Genomic DNA, 19670 nt, shown 5'->3' with positions numbered 1-19670 from the left:
TCAAAAAAGAATTATCTGTCATAATACAATTACCAGCTAAATTCTAACTCTTGTTTTTCTATGAAAAAAATGTATTCACTGTTAACATAGCCATTATATAAATGCAACATAGATACATGCTATTAGTGTAATTTAACAGACCATCTACATATAATTCTTCCCTTTATACAAGGGATAATGTGGCTAATTCTTTTCTTTATACAAAAGGTAATGTGGCACAAGTGTGCAAAATACTATCACTACATCAATATACCTTCAAGAAATCTACATATTCAATCTAACTCTCAGATCTTACCTCAAAAATAGTCACTTCAATGACAGTATTTTCAATAGGCTTTTTTGTGGTATAAACTTATAAACATTTCTTTTTTATCTTTAAATTCAGAACTATAAGCAGCACAAATACAGTCAACTCGAGCCTTTATTGTTGCTGCTGTTAAAAGCACTGATACTTATCAACTGTTTCTTGCTGCAAAAGTATTTAGTGATATAATAAATAAAGCTATGGTTTTAGAAAAACTATATTATATATTTCATACATCTTTAAAGGTGATTACAATCATTTAAAAGAAATCAACCAAAGAGCCAGTTTAATGCCAGCTCTGAACTTAGGAAACAATATACTCCTTATTTTTAGGAAAATTGGGAATCTCTGTTTTAACTTGTAAAATACAAACATAATAGTGGTAATTACCATCTCAGAGCCAAGCTTAATTATGATCAACTACTTTTTCCAAAAAAAAAAAAAAAAAGCTCATTTATTGTCTGTAAAAGGAAACATAAATTGGTTTATAAAAAAATACTTTCCCATGATCTTAAATCAGAAATAAAACACTATATTTTTAAATGTTCTTTTAAATGATGTTTGTTTTAGATTTTTCCAAACTTCAATTCCATTCCATAATTCTTTTTAATTATTGCAAACACTTTACAAAAAAATAAAGAAAGACACAAATTGTACTTAAGAGTTTACATACCTTGGCTTCCGAAATGCTAAACTATATTGTTGGCAAGCCAGACCCACAGTGGGTGTATAAACGATAGGCATGAATTTCTCAATGTCAGACGTTAGCACTCTATAAAAGAGCTTTTCATTTCTATCTTGAAGATCCATTAAGAGAAGATACCTGTGGAAATTGGACATAATTAGATCTACGTTCCAACAAAGTTGTACAATAGCTGTTAGAAATCTAACTAAACATTTCTCAACAAAGTATACAGTAGGTCACACAGAAAACATCTGATCAAAAGACTTTGGAAGTATTCCTAATCATCTCAAAAAATGAAGTACCATAAACCTGAGCTAGTGTCATTCAAAATGTTAATATCAGTGCTGAGGGACTTCCCTGGTGGCGCAAGGGTTAAGAATCCGCCTGCCAATTCAGGGGACACAGGTTCGAGCCCTGGTCCGGAAAGATCCCACATGCCGCGGAGCAACTAAGCCCATGCGCCACAACTACTGAGCCTGCGCTCTAGAGCCCGCAAGCCACAACTACTGAGCCCGTGTGCCACAACTACTGAAGCCCGCGTGCCTAGAGCCCATGCTCCGCAACAGGAGAAGCCACCGCAATGAGAAGCCCGCGTACCGCAACCAAGAGTGGCCCCCACTCGCCACAACTAGAGAAATCCGGCATGCAGCAAGGAAGACCCAAAGCAGCCAAAAAAAAAAAATCAGTGCTGAAATAGCAGTTTTATTTAATATTTGAAAAGACTTTGTCCCTATTTTCAAATCAAAGACAAATGAAAACACCACTGTAGACATAGTTTAAACATTAAGTAAATAGAAAGACTTTACCCTGCAGTACTGAATGGCCAAGGGAAACGACAAGCAGAAAATGAGTAAGGAATGTAGCACTGACCCTAAAAATTACTAAGGTAAGCAAGTTCAAGGGACTTTTTACTTATATCAAATGGTCTTTTTCTTTCTAGAGGCAGTTTTCTTTCTAGAGGATGTCTAAATATCAACCTTATCATATTACTGGCAACCTTCAATGGTTTATAGAATAAAACTCAAACTGCCTGGTGCAACTTAAAAGAATCTTCCAAAATTGTCCTTAATAGCCTTACCAGCTTTTTTTTGGGGGAGGGGGGGGAGGTTCTCGTTCCCTGGAATAGTTGAAAATGCACAGAATTTGGAGTCAGAGACACAAGGATTCTAACGCCTGGCAAATAGATGAGTTATTTCAACCCCAAAAATTAACAACTGGGAAGAAGATGATGACTTTTAGACATGCTAAACACTGATCTCGCCATGCGGAACTCATCAATGCCAAATCAATGATCAATCCTCAGACCTTATCTTAGTTTACTTGTCAGGATATCTGACACAAGTGGCGTTCCCTAGAGCTCCATACACTCTCTTTACCTGAATTCCAGGTCAGCAGATTCTCTGGTTTTCCTATTTCACTGATCATGCCTTTTCTGTTTCTTTGCTATTTTCTCCTCTTCTCTGGAAGGTCTCTAACACTCATCTCTAATATATTATATTACATTAAGAGATTATGTTGGCTTTGCTTCAAGATATATCCCAACCTGAACACCTCCATTGCTGCCACCCTGGATCTAAATCACCATCATCTCTTGCCTGTAAGAGTCTCCTAAATACTCTCCCGGCTTACATTCTATTCTCAACGCTGCAGCAAGTCTTCTGGAAACATAGCTCTGACCACGCTGACCTTCTGCTCAAAACCCTGAACAGCTCCCCCTTTCACTCGGAGTAACAGCAAAAGTCCGTCAGTGGCCTCCACAATCTGTCTTTATATAATCTGTCCTCCGTGACCTCATTAATCTGCTCTCCCGACCTACCATTCTTCCCCTCACCCATCCTGCTCCAGACGCAGGTCTCCCTGCTGGTCCCTGAATCTACCAGCTAAAGAGCACTGTTCCTCAGACTTCCTCATGGCTAACCTCCTCACTGCCTCTCATTACTTGCTCATAACCTACCCTCTCTATGAAGTCCATCCTGACAATACAAATTGACCCTACCCACTCGCTCCCCAGCATTCTCATCCCTCGTACCCTGCTCTACCTTTTCTTTTTTTTATTAGCACTTGTCACTTTATAGCATATTAAATAATTTACTTATTATTTACTTTTTTTATTTAATATTTTTTAAAAAATAATTTAGCTAAGTTCTGTGAGGGCAGAGATCATTGTCTACAATCCCAGTATCTCAAAGAGCACCTAACACTGAGTTGATGCTCAATAAATATTTGAGGGACAGGGACTTCCCTGGTGGCACAGTGGTTAAGAACCCGCCTGCCAATGCAGGGGACATGGGTTCAATCCCTGGTCCAGGAAGATCCCACATGCCACGGGGCAACTAAACCCACGCGCCACGACTACTGAGCCTGTGATCTAGAGCCCGCAAGCCACAACGACTGAAGCCCACGCACCTAGAGCCTGTGCTCCGCAATAAGAGAAGCCACCGCAATGAGAAGCCCGAGCACCGCAACGAAGAGTAGCCCCTGCTCACCACAACTAGAGAAAGCCTGCGCGCAGCAACAAAGACCCAACACACCCAAAAATAAATAAATAAATAAATTAATTAATTAAACAAAAATCTTTGAGGGACAGTCTGTGATAAAAACATGAAAATCACTAGCTCCTAGGAGGCAGCTGATAAAATGGCCCAGGAAAAGAATATAAAGTAAAAATGGAAGCGGCTGAAGGAAGAACTTAAGAAATACGTGAAAGGGATGGTGAAGGAATTTAAGAAGCAAATATACATGTTGAATAAACTGAGTCAGCCTCTGTCCTCAGCTGCCCCGTCATCACTAATAGGCTCATAAAAGAAGTGGCTATGGCAGGGATGGAGGGTACCCATGGGCTCAGCAACAGGGACTTCCACGCACCAAGGCGGACCTGGCCACAGACACTGCTGAGAGTCCCATCCGCCAGCAGCAAGGACTGACAATGAGCCCCTGATATGCCGCCATCCCATGGCGTGATCAGCACGCTACCTGGTGGCAGGTTGATTACACTGGACAGCTTCCATCACGGAAGGAACGGCACTGGTTCTCACTGGAAGAGACACTTATTCTGTATGAAGACTTACCTTCCCTGCACACAATGCTTCTGCCAAAGCTACCCTCCATGGACTTACAAAATGCCTCATCCACTGAATTGCACCCAGCATGACTTCTGATCAAGGAACTCACTCCACAGCAAATGAAGTGAGGCAATGGGCCCTTGCTCATTGGAATCCACTGGTCTTACCATGTCCCCACCATCCTGAAGCAGCTGGCTTGACAGAATGGTGGAATGGCCTTCTGAAGACTCAGTTACAGCACCAGCTAGGTGACAACACCTTGTAAAGCTGGGGCAAGATACTCCAGGAGGTTATACACGCTCTGAATCCGCATCCAATATATGGTTCTACTTCTCCCATAGCCAGCATTCACAGGTCCCGGAATCACAGGGGTGGAAATGGAAGTGGCACCACTCACCATTATCCCCCAGTAACCCGCCAGCGAAATTCCTGCTTCCTGTCCCTGTGACATGATGCTCCACTGGCCTAGAAGTGTTCATTCTAAAGGGAGGAATGTTTCCACCAGGAGACAATGATTCCACTGAACTGGAAGTTAAGACTGCCACTGGCCACTTTGGGCACCGCGTGCCTCCGAACTAACAGGCAAAGAAGGGAGTTACCGTGCTGGCTGGGGTGACCAACCCTGACTTCAAGGGGAAATCGGACTCCCACTCCATAATGGAGGTAAGGAAGAGGGTGTCTGGAATACAAGAGATCCATTAGGGGGTCTCCATGATTAAAGTCAATGGGAAACTACAACAACCCAATTCAGACAGGACTACTAACGGCCCGGACCCTCCAGAATCAAAGATCTGGCTCACTGTACCAGGTCAGGAGTCAAGACTGGCCGAGGTGCTGGCTGAAGGCAAAGGAAGCGTGAAACGGGTAGGGGCAGAAGGTAGTCATAAATACCAGCTCTGATCACGTGACCAGTTACAGAAATGAGGACTATAATTACCATGTGTATTCTTCCTTATTTTGTTATGAATGTTTGTGTTTATGTGTATATAAATATATTTGTAATATATATACAAATATATGTAGACAAATATAATTTTTCCCTCTTAACCCTTTATCATGTAACCTAAGCTGTACTGAGTTTATATCATAGTATTTAAATACAGTTGACCCCGAACAATGTGGAGATTGGGGTGCTGACCCCCACACAGTCAAAAATCCACATATAACCTTACAGTTGGCCCTCCATATCTGTAGTTCCTCATTTGATTCAATCAATTACAGATTATGTAGTATACCATAAGATGCATTTATCGAAAAAATCCAAATATAAGTGGACCTGCACAGTTCAAACCCATGTTGTTCAAGGGTCAACTGTACTTTTTTTAAAAATATATTTACTTATTTATATTTATTTTGGCTGCATTAGGTCTTTTTTTCATCGCTGCATGCAGGCTCTCTCCAGCTGCGGCGAGCGAGGGCTACTCTTCATTGCTGTGCGCGGGCTTCTCATTGCGGTGGCTTCTCTTGTTGCGGAGCACGGATTCTAGGCGCTTGGGCTTCAGTAGTTGTGGCACAAGGGCTCAGTACTTGTGGCTCGCAGGCTCTAGAGCTCAGGCTCAGTAGTTGTGGTGCACGGGCTTAGCTGCTCTGAGGCATGTGGGATCTTCTCAGACCAGGATTTGAACCTGTGTCCCCTGCAGTGGCAGCTGGATTCTTAACCACTGTGCCACCAGGGAAGTCCCCAAGGGTCATCTGTATAGTTAACTTTACATCATAGTATTAAAGTCAAGAGATATCAAGGAGAAAAGTAAATAGCACCAAGGGCTTTACATCCTCTTCTGGGGAAAGAGTGTGTTTTCGGTTGTACCTGGGATAGTTCTATCATGTTAGGCAGAGGTAGGACATTCTATTGTCTTTATGCAGAGATTCAGTTTGGTTTAAGGAAACGTGCATGGGTGCCAAGTTGAAAAGGAGCGGTTAGTTTTATGTGTCAACTTGGCTAGGACACAGCACCCAGATACTTGGTCTACTATTCTGGATGTTTCTGTGAAGGCGGTTTTTGTATGAAGTTCACATTTGAATTGGTGTACTTTGAATAAAGCAGATTACCCTCTATAATGTGTGTGAGCCTCATCCAATCAATTGAAAACCTTAATAGAACAAAGACTGGCCTTCCCTCCAATGCCAGAGCAAAAGAAGAATTGCGCCAGCAGACTGCCTTTGGACTTGAACTGCAGCTCTTCCCTGGGGCTCCAACTGGAGATTTAGGACTGACCAAGCCTCCATAATCACTTGAGCCAATTCTCTGAAATCAAAATCAATCAATAAACCCCTCCCTCTCTCTCCCTCCCTCTCATTATGTGTATGTGCACGCACGCACACGCACACACACACACACACACACACACACACGCACACACATCCTAGCTGTTCCATTTCTCTGGAGAACCCTGACTAATACGAAGACTTACTAGGTACTGGGTTAGCTCTCTCTTCTAACCTTCGCAACAATATTTTCAAATAACTATTATTCTCTTCAACCCACAAATGGAAAAACTGAGGTGTAGATGGGTCTAACACCTTAATAAGAAAAGGCAGCATCAAAAGTAGAGGGCAGGGCTTCCCTGGTGGCGCAGTGGTTGAGAGTCCGCCTGCCGATGCAGGGGACGCGGGTTCGTGCCCCGATCTGGGAAGATCCCACATGCCGCGGAGCGGCTGGGCCCGTTGAGCCATGGCCGCTGAGCCTGTGCGTCCGGAGCCTGTGCTCTGCAATGGGAGAGGCCACAACAGTGAGAGGCCCACATACCGCAAAAAAAAAAAAAAAAAAAAACCCTCAAAAAAAAAAAAAAGTAGAGGGCAAGGCACATGCAATGGTCATGGCAGTGGGTGTAGTGGTTTGCTCTAGTGAGATACAGCCAGAATTTCAACTTAGGGCTAGCGAATTCCCAAGGGTACTTTATCTTTGTTACCTTTATCTTTGTACAAACATGGAAACTGGGTTCTAAACAAAGTAAGTGACCTAAATTCACAAAAGTGTCGGAACCACGCTTGGAAGATGAAAAAGTGCACTCTCACCTACAACGTACTTAGTGTCTGACTCAAAGCCACTTTCATCTAGTTTGGAATGGCATTTCCTGGTAATTCACCTTCATAGCAACAACTTTATCACAAGAGAAAAATCGTCTTTCTCAGGATATAGTTTAGAAAATTTTAATTTGTTCAGATGTTCCTACAGAGGGTAAATTTTTTACAAAACATCATTGTATTTACAGGCAAATCCTCCTAGAAGTTGGCTACTCTTTCCAAAGCACTAAATATTTAAACTTTCTCATCTGATAAAAAATAAACTAGACAGTTGCCTATGAGACATATAAAAATCACCTTCAGGAACTTGTTACCTGTCAAAATCAGAGTTCAGATGCTCGAAATTCTTAATTACTCTAAGGACCTGGATATCCTGGCTGATGAAGCAAGGTGGCAACAATCCATGAATGTTCAACTGCTGTCTCTCTTCCAGGGTAAAAGCCAAGTCCTATGGAGAAAAAGAAAACACGATAATTCAACGGGGGAAAAGGACAAAACGCGTATCTACACACCAAATAAATCCAACAAGTATATGGAATTGAAAATCAGAAGATCTGGCATCCCTCCAAGCGTGGCCATGTGACTGAGTAAACCATGTAATCGCTCCACACCTCACTTTCCTCACCTTTAAATATTAGGATAATATTTTCAGATCTGTGTCACTTAGATAACGTTAGGATAAAATCAGGCAATGGATAGGAGGAAATTATCTGAAGCCACGCAAATGAAAGAAGATATAATTATCAGTATTAGTACCATTAAATTTAAAAATGAACAGTAGTTATTACAAAAGGTTTTTAAATGATGAACATGAGTAGGTCACCCACGACCTGCTGTGTTTCTTTTTTATTTATTTATGTATTCATTGGTTGCATCAGATCTTAGTTGCGGCACATGGGATCTTTCGTTGTGGCATGCGGGCTCTTTGTTGCAGTGCACGGGCTCCTCTCTAGATGTGGCGTGCGGGCTGCAGAGCACATGGGCTCAGTAATTGCGGCGCACAGGCTTAGTTGCCCTGCAACATGTGTGATCTTAGTTCCCCAACCAAGGATCAAACCAGTGTCCCCTGCATTGCAAGACCAATTCTTAACCCCTGGACCACCAGGGAAGTCCCCTCCTGTGTTTCTGTCTATAAAATAGGTCAGGAGACACCTTATCTATGATTCTGCGGTACCTTTTCCAACATTCCTCTCCCAAGCTATCTCCCACTAATTATACACTCCTAGTTACACAAAACTTCTCACCATTGCCTGGACATGCCGCACCCCTTTCTTCTTGCACTATACCACAGTCAAGAATGTCTTCCTTTCCTGCTTCTCTCCTTTCAAGCCATACCTCAAACGCTCCCTCCTCTCTAAAGCCTTTCCAGATTCACCCAGTAAGCCCATTCGAGCCTTATTATTATACCTACATCATCTGTTTACACGAACACTGACTGTACAAAACAACAGCATTACAAACTATGAGGCTCAAAAACAAGCAAACAAAATAGAACTGATGAGTGCATACAAAAACCCAGAATGGACCTAGGAGACTGGCCAGGATATACGGGAAGTAACAGCAGATAAACCCAGTAGTCATTAATCTGGAAGACTAGTATCTCCCTGGAGATACTGAAGCCCAAGATTAGACTAACTGCTTTGGGTCTGGCCCCAACGTGATGATGGGCGGGTTTGCTCCACGTGCTATGGGCACGGCTGGTGCCCGTTTCCAAGATGTTTTGCTCCACCAGCAGCCATTCCTTCACTACAAAAGCCCCATTACATGCCCAGCCGGGGGTCCTCTGGAGTTCTAATACACGTGGACAGCAGCAGGATGGTCCCCCTCCGAGAGGATAATCCAGGGTGTCCAGCCGTGCCTAGTGCCATCACCCCCTCCCAGATGCCTGGAGCACAGCGGACCAGTGCAGCCTCTCTATCCTCTTGCCTGGCGTCCCCGTCCGCACCAGGAGGCACTGCGGTGTTGCTAGAACCCTTCCATGCCATTTTCTGTTTCATTTGTGGTTTGTGTCCCCACCAGAATGCAAACTCCACGAGGTCAGGGGATTTTGTCTGTTTTTTTTTTCACTGCTTTATCCCTAGTGCTCAGAACAGTAACTGACATTAGACCTCAGTAACGTGCAAGATAAACAAAATAGAAAGTTTTAAATATTTTAGAGACTGACATTAAAATTTTAAAAACATTAAAACTGCTGCTCAGGAAACTAGCCTATCAAGCCTGGTAAAATTACATTTAAAATTTAAAGTAACCAGAAAGGGATGTTTTTGTGAAAAAGGAATCTACAAAATGGAAGGCATACTTCACCTGCTAAAAGCACAACTTGTTGTAAAGATATAAAATAAAACTTTTTATAAGGACATAAAGTAAAATACTTTAAAATATAAAGATATAATGTAAAATGTCTGCTTCCTAGAAATGAAGCAGAATTATATACAGTAATGTACTTGGAAAAGAAGACAACAGACTTCTCTCTAGCTTGAAATGAAAACTTGGAAATTAAAAATGGGAAAAAAGCTAGGCTGCAGTTAAAGTCTCAAAAACATATGAATATATGTGAAGAAGCAGCAAACTTTTGAATGTTATGCCCTTGAAAATCTGCCTGTAAAAATAATAATCAAAATATCGATATTCTGAGAATAAGGCTCATTATCGGAAGTACTAACATATGCTCGTTCTTTCACTTTATAAAGGCATTAACTCATTTATTGGTGTCATTAGCCAGTCTTTTTACATGAATTTTCCAATGTTTGGTCTGAAACAATTCCTCAGTCTAACAGGTTTACCATACCTTATGCCATGTAAATGATAACGCCACCTGGATATCTCTTGCTATATTCTTTGATGTTTAGTAACTACAAACTCCCATAGGTTGTTAGCCAAATTTTCCAACACACACTAAAGTACAAGTTCAACTCTTAAACAAAAACAAACTAACCACTAGGGCTTAGAAATCTGAAGAACTGGGCCAAGTTAAAGAGTTAAAGTCCTATGACTGGATTCATACCCTATTACTACTCTTTGTGAATTTTTAAAAAATCAATGAATATGTAAACTTAAATCTTAAAACCCCTGAAAAATTTTAAATATATACGGCAGCTTTAAGAATGACACATCAATGTGATTCCTACCAACCAGCAGCTTCCCAAAAAGTATTCAGAGAAACAATAAGTTGAATTTTGAACAATGTAATAATCCCAGCTCTCTACTGCATTTTTTCATACTAACAAAGACATATTAATATATTTTGCAGAAATTTATAAACAGGTCAGTTACATCTAAAACTTGACAGTGACAGCCTAACTTAATACATTCTCCTTATTAAAAAGTTAAGGTAACATATACCTGTTTCAAAGAATTTTTACCTTAGGGTTCTCCTGCAGGGCCTATCCAACAAAGGACATTGTATCCAAAGTACACATGCAGGTTCTAACTTTCAAATGACTTCTACTAAGTCTTTTATGTAGTTGAAAAGCTTAGCTATACATATATTAGGTTTCCAGATCACCTATAATTCTAATTACCTAAAAGTGTTCTCATACACTCTAGGTTCAACCTGTTTTTCTCTTTTTCTTTCTTTTACTTTCCTTCCTCCTTAAAAAACCTTTTGGACCAGATCCCTAGACGGCAGAATGGTATGTTGTTTCACTGCTGAGGGCAACAAACAGGACAACTATTCTTCTAGACTCTACTAATTAATCTATGTATATCTTCTTGAGAAAACTGAGACTCTCAAGCAAAAATGAAAACAAAATTCCTGGCATAACAGGAGACTTATATTAGAAACCATGTTTGCACAGAGCAAACATGACTGAGAAAGAAACTTTGTCCTGAGTAATTTATTAGAAACTATTGCCATAAAAACAGAACAAATAGGATCTATATTCCACACTAACAATCTTTAATGTTCCAACGAACCTCAGTAGTTTTTCTTTTTTCCCTGTATAATGACTAAAAATAATCAAGCTGAATGGCAAAAAGGAAAACATTACCTAAATCATAAAAATCTTTAAGATAATCTCTACATGTATGGTAATGCATTATGATAACAGAATTCATTAATTTTAATGTTTGAAGCCATAATCATATTAGGGCAGAGATGTTTGTATGTTTTATTCAACCAGTGAATCCCTAGTGCCCAGAATAATACCCATCACTTTGTAGGTGATCAACAAAAAATGTGTTGGATTAACACATTAATCATTAATAAATCATTCATCAATTACTGATTTGCTATAACTATACAGTTGCTATTATATGTTTCGGAGAAGACAAAGCAGAAAAGTGAAGAAAGAAGGTTTAAAGAAGTAGAAAAGACAGTGGCAAGTCATAATCGCAAAAAACCTGAAACAACTAAGCTACATTGGTACACAAGAATATTACTCAATAGTAAAAAAGAAAAACTACCGAAACAAGAAACATAGATGAACTGCAAATGCATTATGCTAATGAAAGAAGCCAGACTCAAAAGGTTACATACTGCATGGTTTCATTCATTTGACATTCTGGAAGCAGCAAAATTATAAGGATTGAAAAGATCAGTTCTCGGGTCGGGGAGTGGAGAGAAGAGTTGACTGCAAAGGGGCAGAACGAGGAAATATTTTCGAGGTGGTGGAACTCTTCTTGATTGTGGCGCTGGTTACACAACATTGTACACTTGTCATGGTGGCGCAGTGGTTGAGAGTCCGCCTGCCGATGCAGGGGACATGGGTTCGTGCCCCGGTCCGGGAAGATCCTGCATGCTGCAGAGCGGCTGGGCCCGTGAGCCATGGCCACTGAGCCTGCGCGTCTGGAGCCTGTGCTCCGCAACGGGAGAGGCCACAACAGTGAGAGGCCTGAGTACCGCAAAAAAAAAAAAAAAGAGAGAGACGTATACACCAGAAAGAGTGAATTTCACTGTGCTAAATTTTATTAGGTTCTATAAAAAAATCAATTCAGCAGCTAATTTGCTCCTCATCTGAAAAGAATATAATTAAAATGACTTAAAAGTTTGCTTAGCAAATTATGGATGTATTTCACATTCCAAATTTTAAAATACCTTTTTTAAAAGCTAATTTGTCTTCAATTTCTTTACCAAATTTTTTCATAATTTATGATTTTGACTGAACTACATACAGATTTGATAAATGTGACATTACAGATAATATGGCGTATCTGTCCTAAAAGTTCTTATGAAAAAATGTTTTAGAATTTCATTGACAGTAATTTTGGGGAGAAATTATTTATATGTAAAGAGTACGAAAGGAGAGACCTTTACATTTTTATTATTTATTGCTCTGAAATAAAGAGATCAAACTGAGCTTTAGTTTTAAATATAATAATTTCAAATGTATTAACATAGCTTATGTGCATATTTCATATCTACAGAATGAGAAGAGATACTGGACATTTGCCCTCGACACATTCTACTGAATGGTTCCTTCCCCCAAGTCTTCCAGATTGCCAAAAATTGTTCTTTGAAATTGATTTTTTTAAAATTCTAATTGACAACATAGATAATAACTTTTAAAATTTTCCTAGTGGTATACAATCTCATTTCTTCAAAAAAAAACCATCAGCCAGATGGAATATACATTTCCAAGGTAAAGTTTACATCAGAAAAATATGATTATTTTGAATGCATTCAGCTGTGCAGTCAAGTTCTCTTGTAATAGTCTCCTTTAAGAGACAGAAAAATCAATTATTTAAAATCAATATATTAACATCTTTAAGAAAAAATATTTGGCTTTATTACATAGCAATTAATTCTTACAGATATCTGATATAAAGTAATTTAAACTGATATAAGTAATGATTATAAAAATATATCTAAAATACACTTGGCCCTAGATACCCTAAAACTTATAAGAAAATATCATAATTGTACAACACCCCAAACTTATTTCATCTAGGTATTACAGGATATAGCAAGTATAACTACATCGTAGTTTAAGTGATGTTTGCTCAATTTTAAAAAAGAAAGAACACCTCTACCTAAGGGAGCAAAAGGATTTTTAAAATATCAGATGAGATGTTTAATTAGGTCAAGTATTTCTTACTTAAAAGTCAGAACTTTATAGATTCCTTGTAAGGCTGAGAAATTGTTAACCATCAATGTCAACACTACATTTTCCAAACATAAGTCTTAAAATCATTAATAAGGTTTCAAAATCCTTTCAACAGAATGGAGTTCTACTGTTCTCAAAGAAGTTTTAAGGCAAATTTCACAGTAGAGAAAAGTCCCTGTTAAGGAAGCAGACTGGTAATTCTTAATAAACTATTGAAACTACCAATGTACACAAACGATAAAACCAAGTCTAAGATCACGGATTGAAATGTATATGAATAATCCAAAGCAAATGGGTAATACCCATCGCCAGAAGAGTCTCTAGTAATCACATGGACATTCACGCTATTCTAACAAATATATTATACATGTGACTCAGACAAAACCCTCTAAATATGCCTATGATAATATGTAAAGCAAATACTCAAGACAGTGAACCCGAAAGATCAGGACCACAAGATAACTGTCTATTGTGCCTTCATTTGATTTCCTCCCTCTTTGAGGTAGTAGAAGAATCTACAGCCTCAAAGTAGACAGCAACCCAATACACTGAGTTACCAATTAAATCACACATGCATTTGTTAATGACCCTTGCCGATTCCTGAACGGTGGCCTTCCTCCTTCTCTCTGGATTAGGGAGGTGTCCTCCAGTGTTCTCCTACAGCACCACGTACTTCTATCGTGGAACTTCCCATATTTCATTATTTCTGTTTAACTACTATTTCACCCAGAGATCTAGGTGCTTCTGACGGACAGGCACCATGCTATTCATATCTGTATGACAGCCCCTAATCCAACATCAGGATGGAGCAGTGCCTCGATCAACTTTAAATAAACAAATAAATATATGGATCTGAAACAACTTTTCAGTTTCACATAGTTCAGTTCTCTGTAGCTCTATTTTGAATAACCAACACACCTAATTCAAATTCAAACTAAAATTTTTTCATATGTGCACTAATAGAGCGCTCATGATTTGAAAGCTCTCAAATAACAATTGCGCTTTCCACACATACATTAGATTATTTAATTAAATTAATCCACTTGTAACAGCTTTTTAAAATGACTTTGAACCAGGTATTCAAGATCAACTTGGTATGACAAAAAGACATTTCTACCTGTCAGCCTAAGTGCTAAAGTTTGTGAGGATTTTTTTTAAGTACCTTCATCTAAACAAAGGTTTCTCAACCTCAGCACTAGTGACATTTTGGGCTAGATAATTCTTTGTTGTAGGCAGCTGTCTAGTACATTTTGAATATATTATAGGTTCCATTAATCCACGCACTTTAAATTTACACACATAATTCACTAACAAATATGAATTCATGGCAATATAAGTCTATAGAGCATACTATCTGGATTTAGATCCAAGTTTGGTTCACAAGGAGATATTATTTAACACTATGATTTTGAGCAGGTACTTAAAAGTGCTTGGGGTTAAATGCAGGCTCTCCTCAACTTTCGCATCTACTAAATAGGAGTAATCAAACATATGGAACACACAGTAGATGTGCATGTTATGTGTGTCCCGTTTGGTTGCTGAGAGGATAAAATGAGACCAGATATTTTTGCATCCTATGTGAATTATAAAGTATTATATTGATAAAAATGCGTGAGTTACTAATAATAACTTTTAAAACAAAACCATGAACATACAAGAGCTAAGTAAATACTGACTTTTATTCTTCACATTCTTGGTATTGTCAGAAAACTCCTGAATTTAAGAATCAGTTTTTAGAGACCCTGTCAGTACTTTCTGTGAAGACCCAATTTAGAACCCTACCAAAGGTTCTGAACCTAAGGTCCAAGGACCTAATAATCACAGACCCTCAAGGAATCAGTGGGTATAATTCAGGAATCTTTAAATGTGGACATCTTTTCTCACTAACTGTATGAAATTTAGTGTTTCCTTCCATTATAAAAGAAGGGAGAAGAGAAATAGTAGTAGTTCCTGTGATTATGTCATAAATAGAAATAACAAATATTTTCATATCACATTACATCTGTGACATATATCTTGAAATATCATTTATGTTTATCATCACTTTGAAATTACAGTAGTTTTAGACCCAAAATATGGTTGTTTTATAACATAAACAGGCATACAGTCTAGTCATATTGATGACCTTCATACTGACCTCTTTACAAAATTTTATTTTAAATTGCCCGTATTTAAATATATTATCTTGCTATTTAAGTCTTTGATAAAGAGGAATATATCTTATAATATCCCACATTTATTTTTTCAATATTCTGATATCTATATTTCAATATAATCGGTTTCTTTTGTAACACTCTTTATTTCAAACACTATTTATTTAAACCAGGGATTTAAGGAGTCACAGACTTCACCAAATTTCCAAAGGGGACTTTGGCAAAAAATATGTTAAGAACTATTGCAGAAAATTATGCTTCGGTGTCCTAAGGGATGTATACTTCACATGATATTCCCAGAAATACCACAAGATGGCTTTCTTACTTCAGATCCACAGTTGAGATTTTCAGAAACATTTTATCTCCTCTCAGAGTTATTTTATGGAAGATTGTGAAGCTCACTGTATTGATCGGGGTTCTCCAGAGAAACAGAGCCAGTAGGGTGTATGAATATACATCATACATATGGAGAAATTTACGATCAGGCATTGAAATTATGGAAGCCTTGGACAAGTCTCCAGATCTGAAGTCGGCAGGCTGGAGACTAGCAAGAGCCAATGGTGTAGGTCTAGTCCAAGTTCAACGGCTGGAGAAACCGGGAGTGCCAATAGTATGGTTCTAGTGTGAAGGCCAGTAAGTTCAAGACCCAGGAAGAGCCAAAGATTCAGGTCAGGTCCAAAGGTAGGAAAAAACGGGTGTCCCAGCCTGTAGGCGGTCCAGCAAGACGGGTTCCCTCTTACTCACAGGAGGGTCAGCCCTTTTGTTCTATCCAGGCCTTCAACTGATTGAATGAGGCCCACCCACACGAGGGAGGGAAGTGTGCTTCACTCAGTCTACCGATTCAAATGTTAATCTCATCCAGAGACACCCTCCTAGACATACCCCAAATAATATCTGAGCAAACATCTGGGCACCCAGTGGCCCAGTCAAGTGGATACAGAATTAATCATCATCTCACCAAATATTTTTCAACAAGTATTTGTTGAGCGAAAGCTCACAATGCTTACAGGCACTAAACCAGTGGAACACCGACATGCTAAATGTGGTGCAAAGCTTCATGAAGTTTGCAGTCCAGAGAGCTTAACAGGACATTATAGGAATAGACACAAATAACTCTAAAATAACAATGTGATAAGTACAGGGGAAAGAAAAGGCAAAACTTAAGATCTAAGTTCATCTGGAGGGTTAAAAAGGAAGAGCTCACTGAGCAGTGAGGTTCAACTGAGATCTAAGGACAAGTAGAAGAGGAGGGGTTGACCAGCTGAAACGCTGGAGGTGGTAATGCCGGAAAGAGAGGCACAAACCCCGATGCAGAAAAGCGTGGCTTCTTGAAGAGAGCAGAGTGAAGGAAACACCAGCTGTGGGAAGAATGATGAAAGAGGCAAGCCCTGTTGACGAGTTAAAGTTTTAAACCTTAAATCTAGTTGTCGTTGTTGTTTTCCTGGTGAGTTATGCCGTCTCATGAAAATGCTACCAGGGAGCCGGCAGCACTCACCACACAGGATGTGGGACTCCTACACTGAGGAATCCCGATACTCAAGGTGGCTCAGTGAAGAAAGATAAAGCCATGCTTCAGAACCAGTTTCAGAGTACCAGGCAACTAACAAAGGACTCAGCCGGGGACCACGACTCCCTGTTTTCCGCGTCTCCGTCTGATTCACACACTTCCCCCCAACTGCGCCCGTTCTCTGTATACCACCACCTCCTCTCCACCACACTAAGGGATTCATACCCTACATCAATGACAACTTATGAAAATTAACTTCAAACAATATTTAAAAACACACTTTGTAGAATATTTCTGGTCTATAATGGAAACCCCGGTCACCAGAAGCAGCAGTTCCCAGCAAGGGAAAACAGCGAGCCGGGGCACAGAAATGGGAGGGAAACGAGCCTGTCATATTTTTGTATATTTATTTTTATACAGTGAACCTGTAAGGATATTAAAACATATTAAGAACCATTTATCTCATTTTCCAAGAATAAGATGATCGTATTTCTTATTTACATTGGTTAAATCACTATCCTTATGTTTCCGGCAGCTCTGGCTTGGGCAGAGACGGCCAGTTGCCTACTGTAACATCTGTTCTCCCTTTCCTCCCCAGCAAGAAAATCCTAATATTACGTAGGGCAGTCATGTATCAGGTGAAAGACTATCATTCCAGACTCCCCTGGAGTGAGATGCGGTCACGTGACGAAGTCCTGAGCAATGATATGGAAGCAGAACTGTTGCGTGCATTGTGGGAAAGGCTCCTTAAAGAAAGCTGACTCCACTGGAAAGGAGGCCTTCTTGTGTTCCTCTCATTTCTTCCAGCGGCCAGCTTGGAAAGAGTAGATGATGTCTATAAACCTATAGCTGGTTAGGACCAAGAAGTGCTCTTGAAGACGGCAGAGCAGCAACGTCCCTGATGACTCTGTGGACCCACCAAACAGCCCCAGACTGTCTACCTCCAAGTTCCTTCATGGGTGAAAGAGAAATAAGCTAGGTCTTAAGTGAGTCACTGCTGTTTTGTTGTTTTTTGTTTGTTATATGTAGCAAAGTCTAATTCTATTTCTTTTTTTGTTTTTTTGTTGTTGTTTCTTTTTTTTTTTTTTTTTTGCGGTACGCAGGCCTCTCACCGTTGTGGCCTCTCCCGCTGCGGAGCACAGGCTCCGGACACGCAGCCTCAGTGGCCATGGCTCACGGGCCCAGCCGCTCCGCGGCATGTGGGATCCTCCCGGACCAGGGCACGAACCCATGTCCCCTGCATCGGCAGGCAGACTCTCAACCACTGCGCCACCAGGGAAGCCCGCAAAGTCTAATTCTAAATGATACACTGGTCATCCTTATATTCACTAAAGGGAAGAGATTCTCCAACACACACCCAACAGCATAAACATCCCTCAAGTGGCATGTGACCTGTGGAGAGGTTATGGCCACATCTGAAAGGTAGAACAGAGCTATAAGAATGACTTCAAGAATGATCCCTCCTTTATCCCTTCAATAAACTTTTTTTTTGCAGAATACTTAACTATATTCCAGGGCCTATGAGCAGCTATGCTGAAAGATGAAGCTATAATACAAACCAGCATAACCACCCTGCAACCCACCTCCACCAAGGAACTTTGAACCTTGTAATTTCTGTAGTATTTTTTTCATCATAACATGAAGAGGAACAGAAGTGAAGTACTATATAGATGTAAAAAAAAAAAAAATCATCTTTCTAAATCCTTAGAATACAGAAATATTTCCACAGAACTCTACATAGAAATGAACCATTTTCCACAGAATAACCTTTATTACTAATATTTATTTGGCTGTAGAAAATATGTCCCCAGTAAACTGGGCAAAAAAAATGTGAATAAACATTTGAGAGCTGATTCCCCCATTTTTTTTTCCTCTGAAACTTAAAATCAAGTTAGACTTAGTTTCACACATTCCCACCTTTAAAATAACAATCTAAGGGTTCTGGTCCTGTGCAAGATGGTATAAGCATACTTTTCCTTGTCTCTCCCACTAAATCCAACTATAGACCTTGCGTACAATGCACTGAGCAGCCATGTGAAAACTCTGAAGGGTAAATGGTAGGAGAAGAACTGGGGAAGAAGACCAGAATCCAAGGTACCACCAAAGCATCAGTGACATTTCTTGGAGTTTTCCCTCCAGTATGACCTGGCTTTTTTTTTTTTTCATATCCCTCTGTAATCAACTGACCTTGACTCAAAAAGCAGCACAAAGGCTGCGAATGCAACTGAGTGCAGGCAAAAAGAGTGCCAACAGAAGATTTCTCCTTCTGGTCCAAGAATCAGAAAAGGGTACTCTTTCAAAGGTCACAGAGGAGGGAGATTCACTATTATTTTCCATTCTCTCCAGTCCCAACCCCCAGGCAATCCCATAGTGGGTGGCAGGAGCCACTGCAGATGTCTAAAATACTGAGGGAGGAAAATCATTCTTTTTAAACAAAGGAGCAATGGTCCCAAGATCATGGGTCAAATGTCTGTTGCATTTTTCTCTGTCTTCCAGTAAAACTTGGCCCCAGATACAAACGCACCTGGAGGAAACACATAGCAGAGCGGGGAAACTAAAGGCCCAGTTTTCTGGCTACTGGGCTGGAAAGGGGGGACCTCAAGAAGACAAAAAGTATCAGAAAGATCACAGAGAAAAGGAAACTCAAGAAAGTAATCTCATAAAGTTGTACATAAACTCCTGAGGTCACCTCTAAGCTATGCATGTATAGATCTGATCTTAAACAGCATAACAAAGGACCTCAGAACTAAACTATAGAGTAAACCGCTGCATAGATCCTACACTGGCCACTAAGCAGTACACATGGTGAACAGATCCAAGCAAAACTACAAAGGAGGCTTTGAAAACATAATTGATACTGGAACCACAACCCATAGAAGGTGAGTCCAACT

General features: G+C 39.8%; 1 protein-coding gene across 1 annotated transcript in view; it reads right to left on the bottom strand.

Annotated features, from left to right (window-relative positions):
• ME1 (malic enzyme 1) overlaps window positions 1-19670 on the bottom strand; it is a 193151-nt gene that overhangs the window by 155639 nt on the left and 17842 nt on the right. Inside the window, exons 2-3 of the mRNA XM_060030292.1 lie at window positions 7390-7523; window positions 978-1127 (exon numbers count right to left, since the gene is read on the bottom strand). Of these exons, the coding sequence (XP_059886275.1) occupies window positions 978-1127; window positions 7390-7523 (284 nt within the window). The remainder of the gene's footprint in view (window positions 1-977; window positions 1128-7389; window positions 7524-19670) is intronic.

This window comes from Delphinus delphis, chromosome 14 (genome assembly GCF_949987515.2).
Source record: "Delphinus delphis chromosome 14, mDelDel1.2, whole genome shotgun sequence".
In the NCBI taxonomy this organism is placed as follows: domain Eukaryota; kingdom Metazoa; phylum Chordata; class Mammalia; order Artiodactyla; family Delphinidae; genus Delphinus; species Delphinus delphis.
The sequence above is the reverse complement of the archived record's forward strand: the minus strand, read 5'-3'. Positions and strand labels throughout refer to the sequence as shown.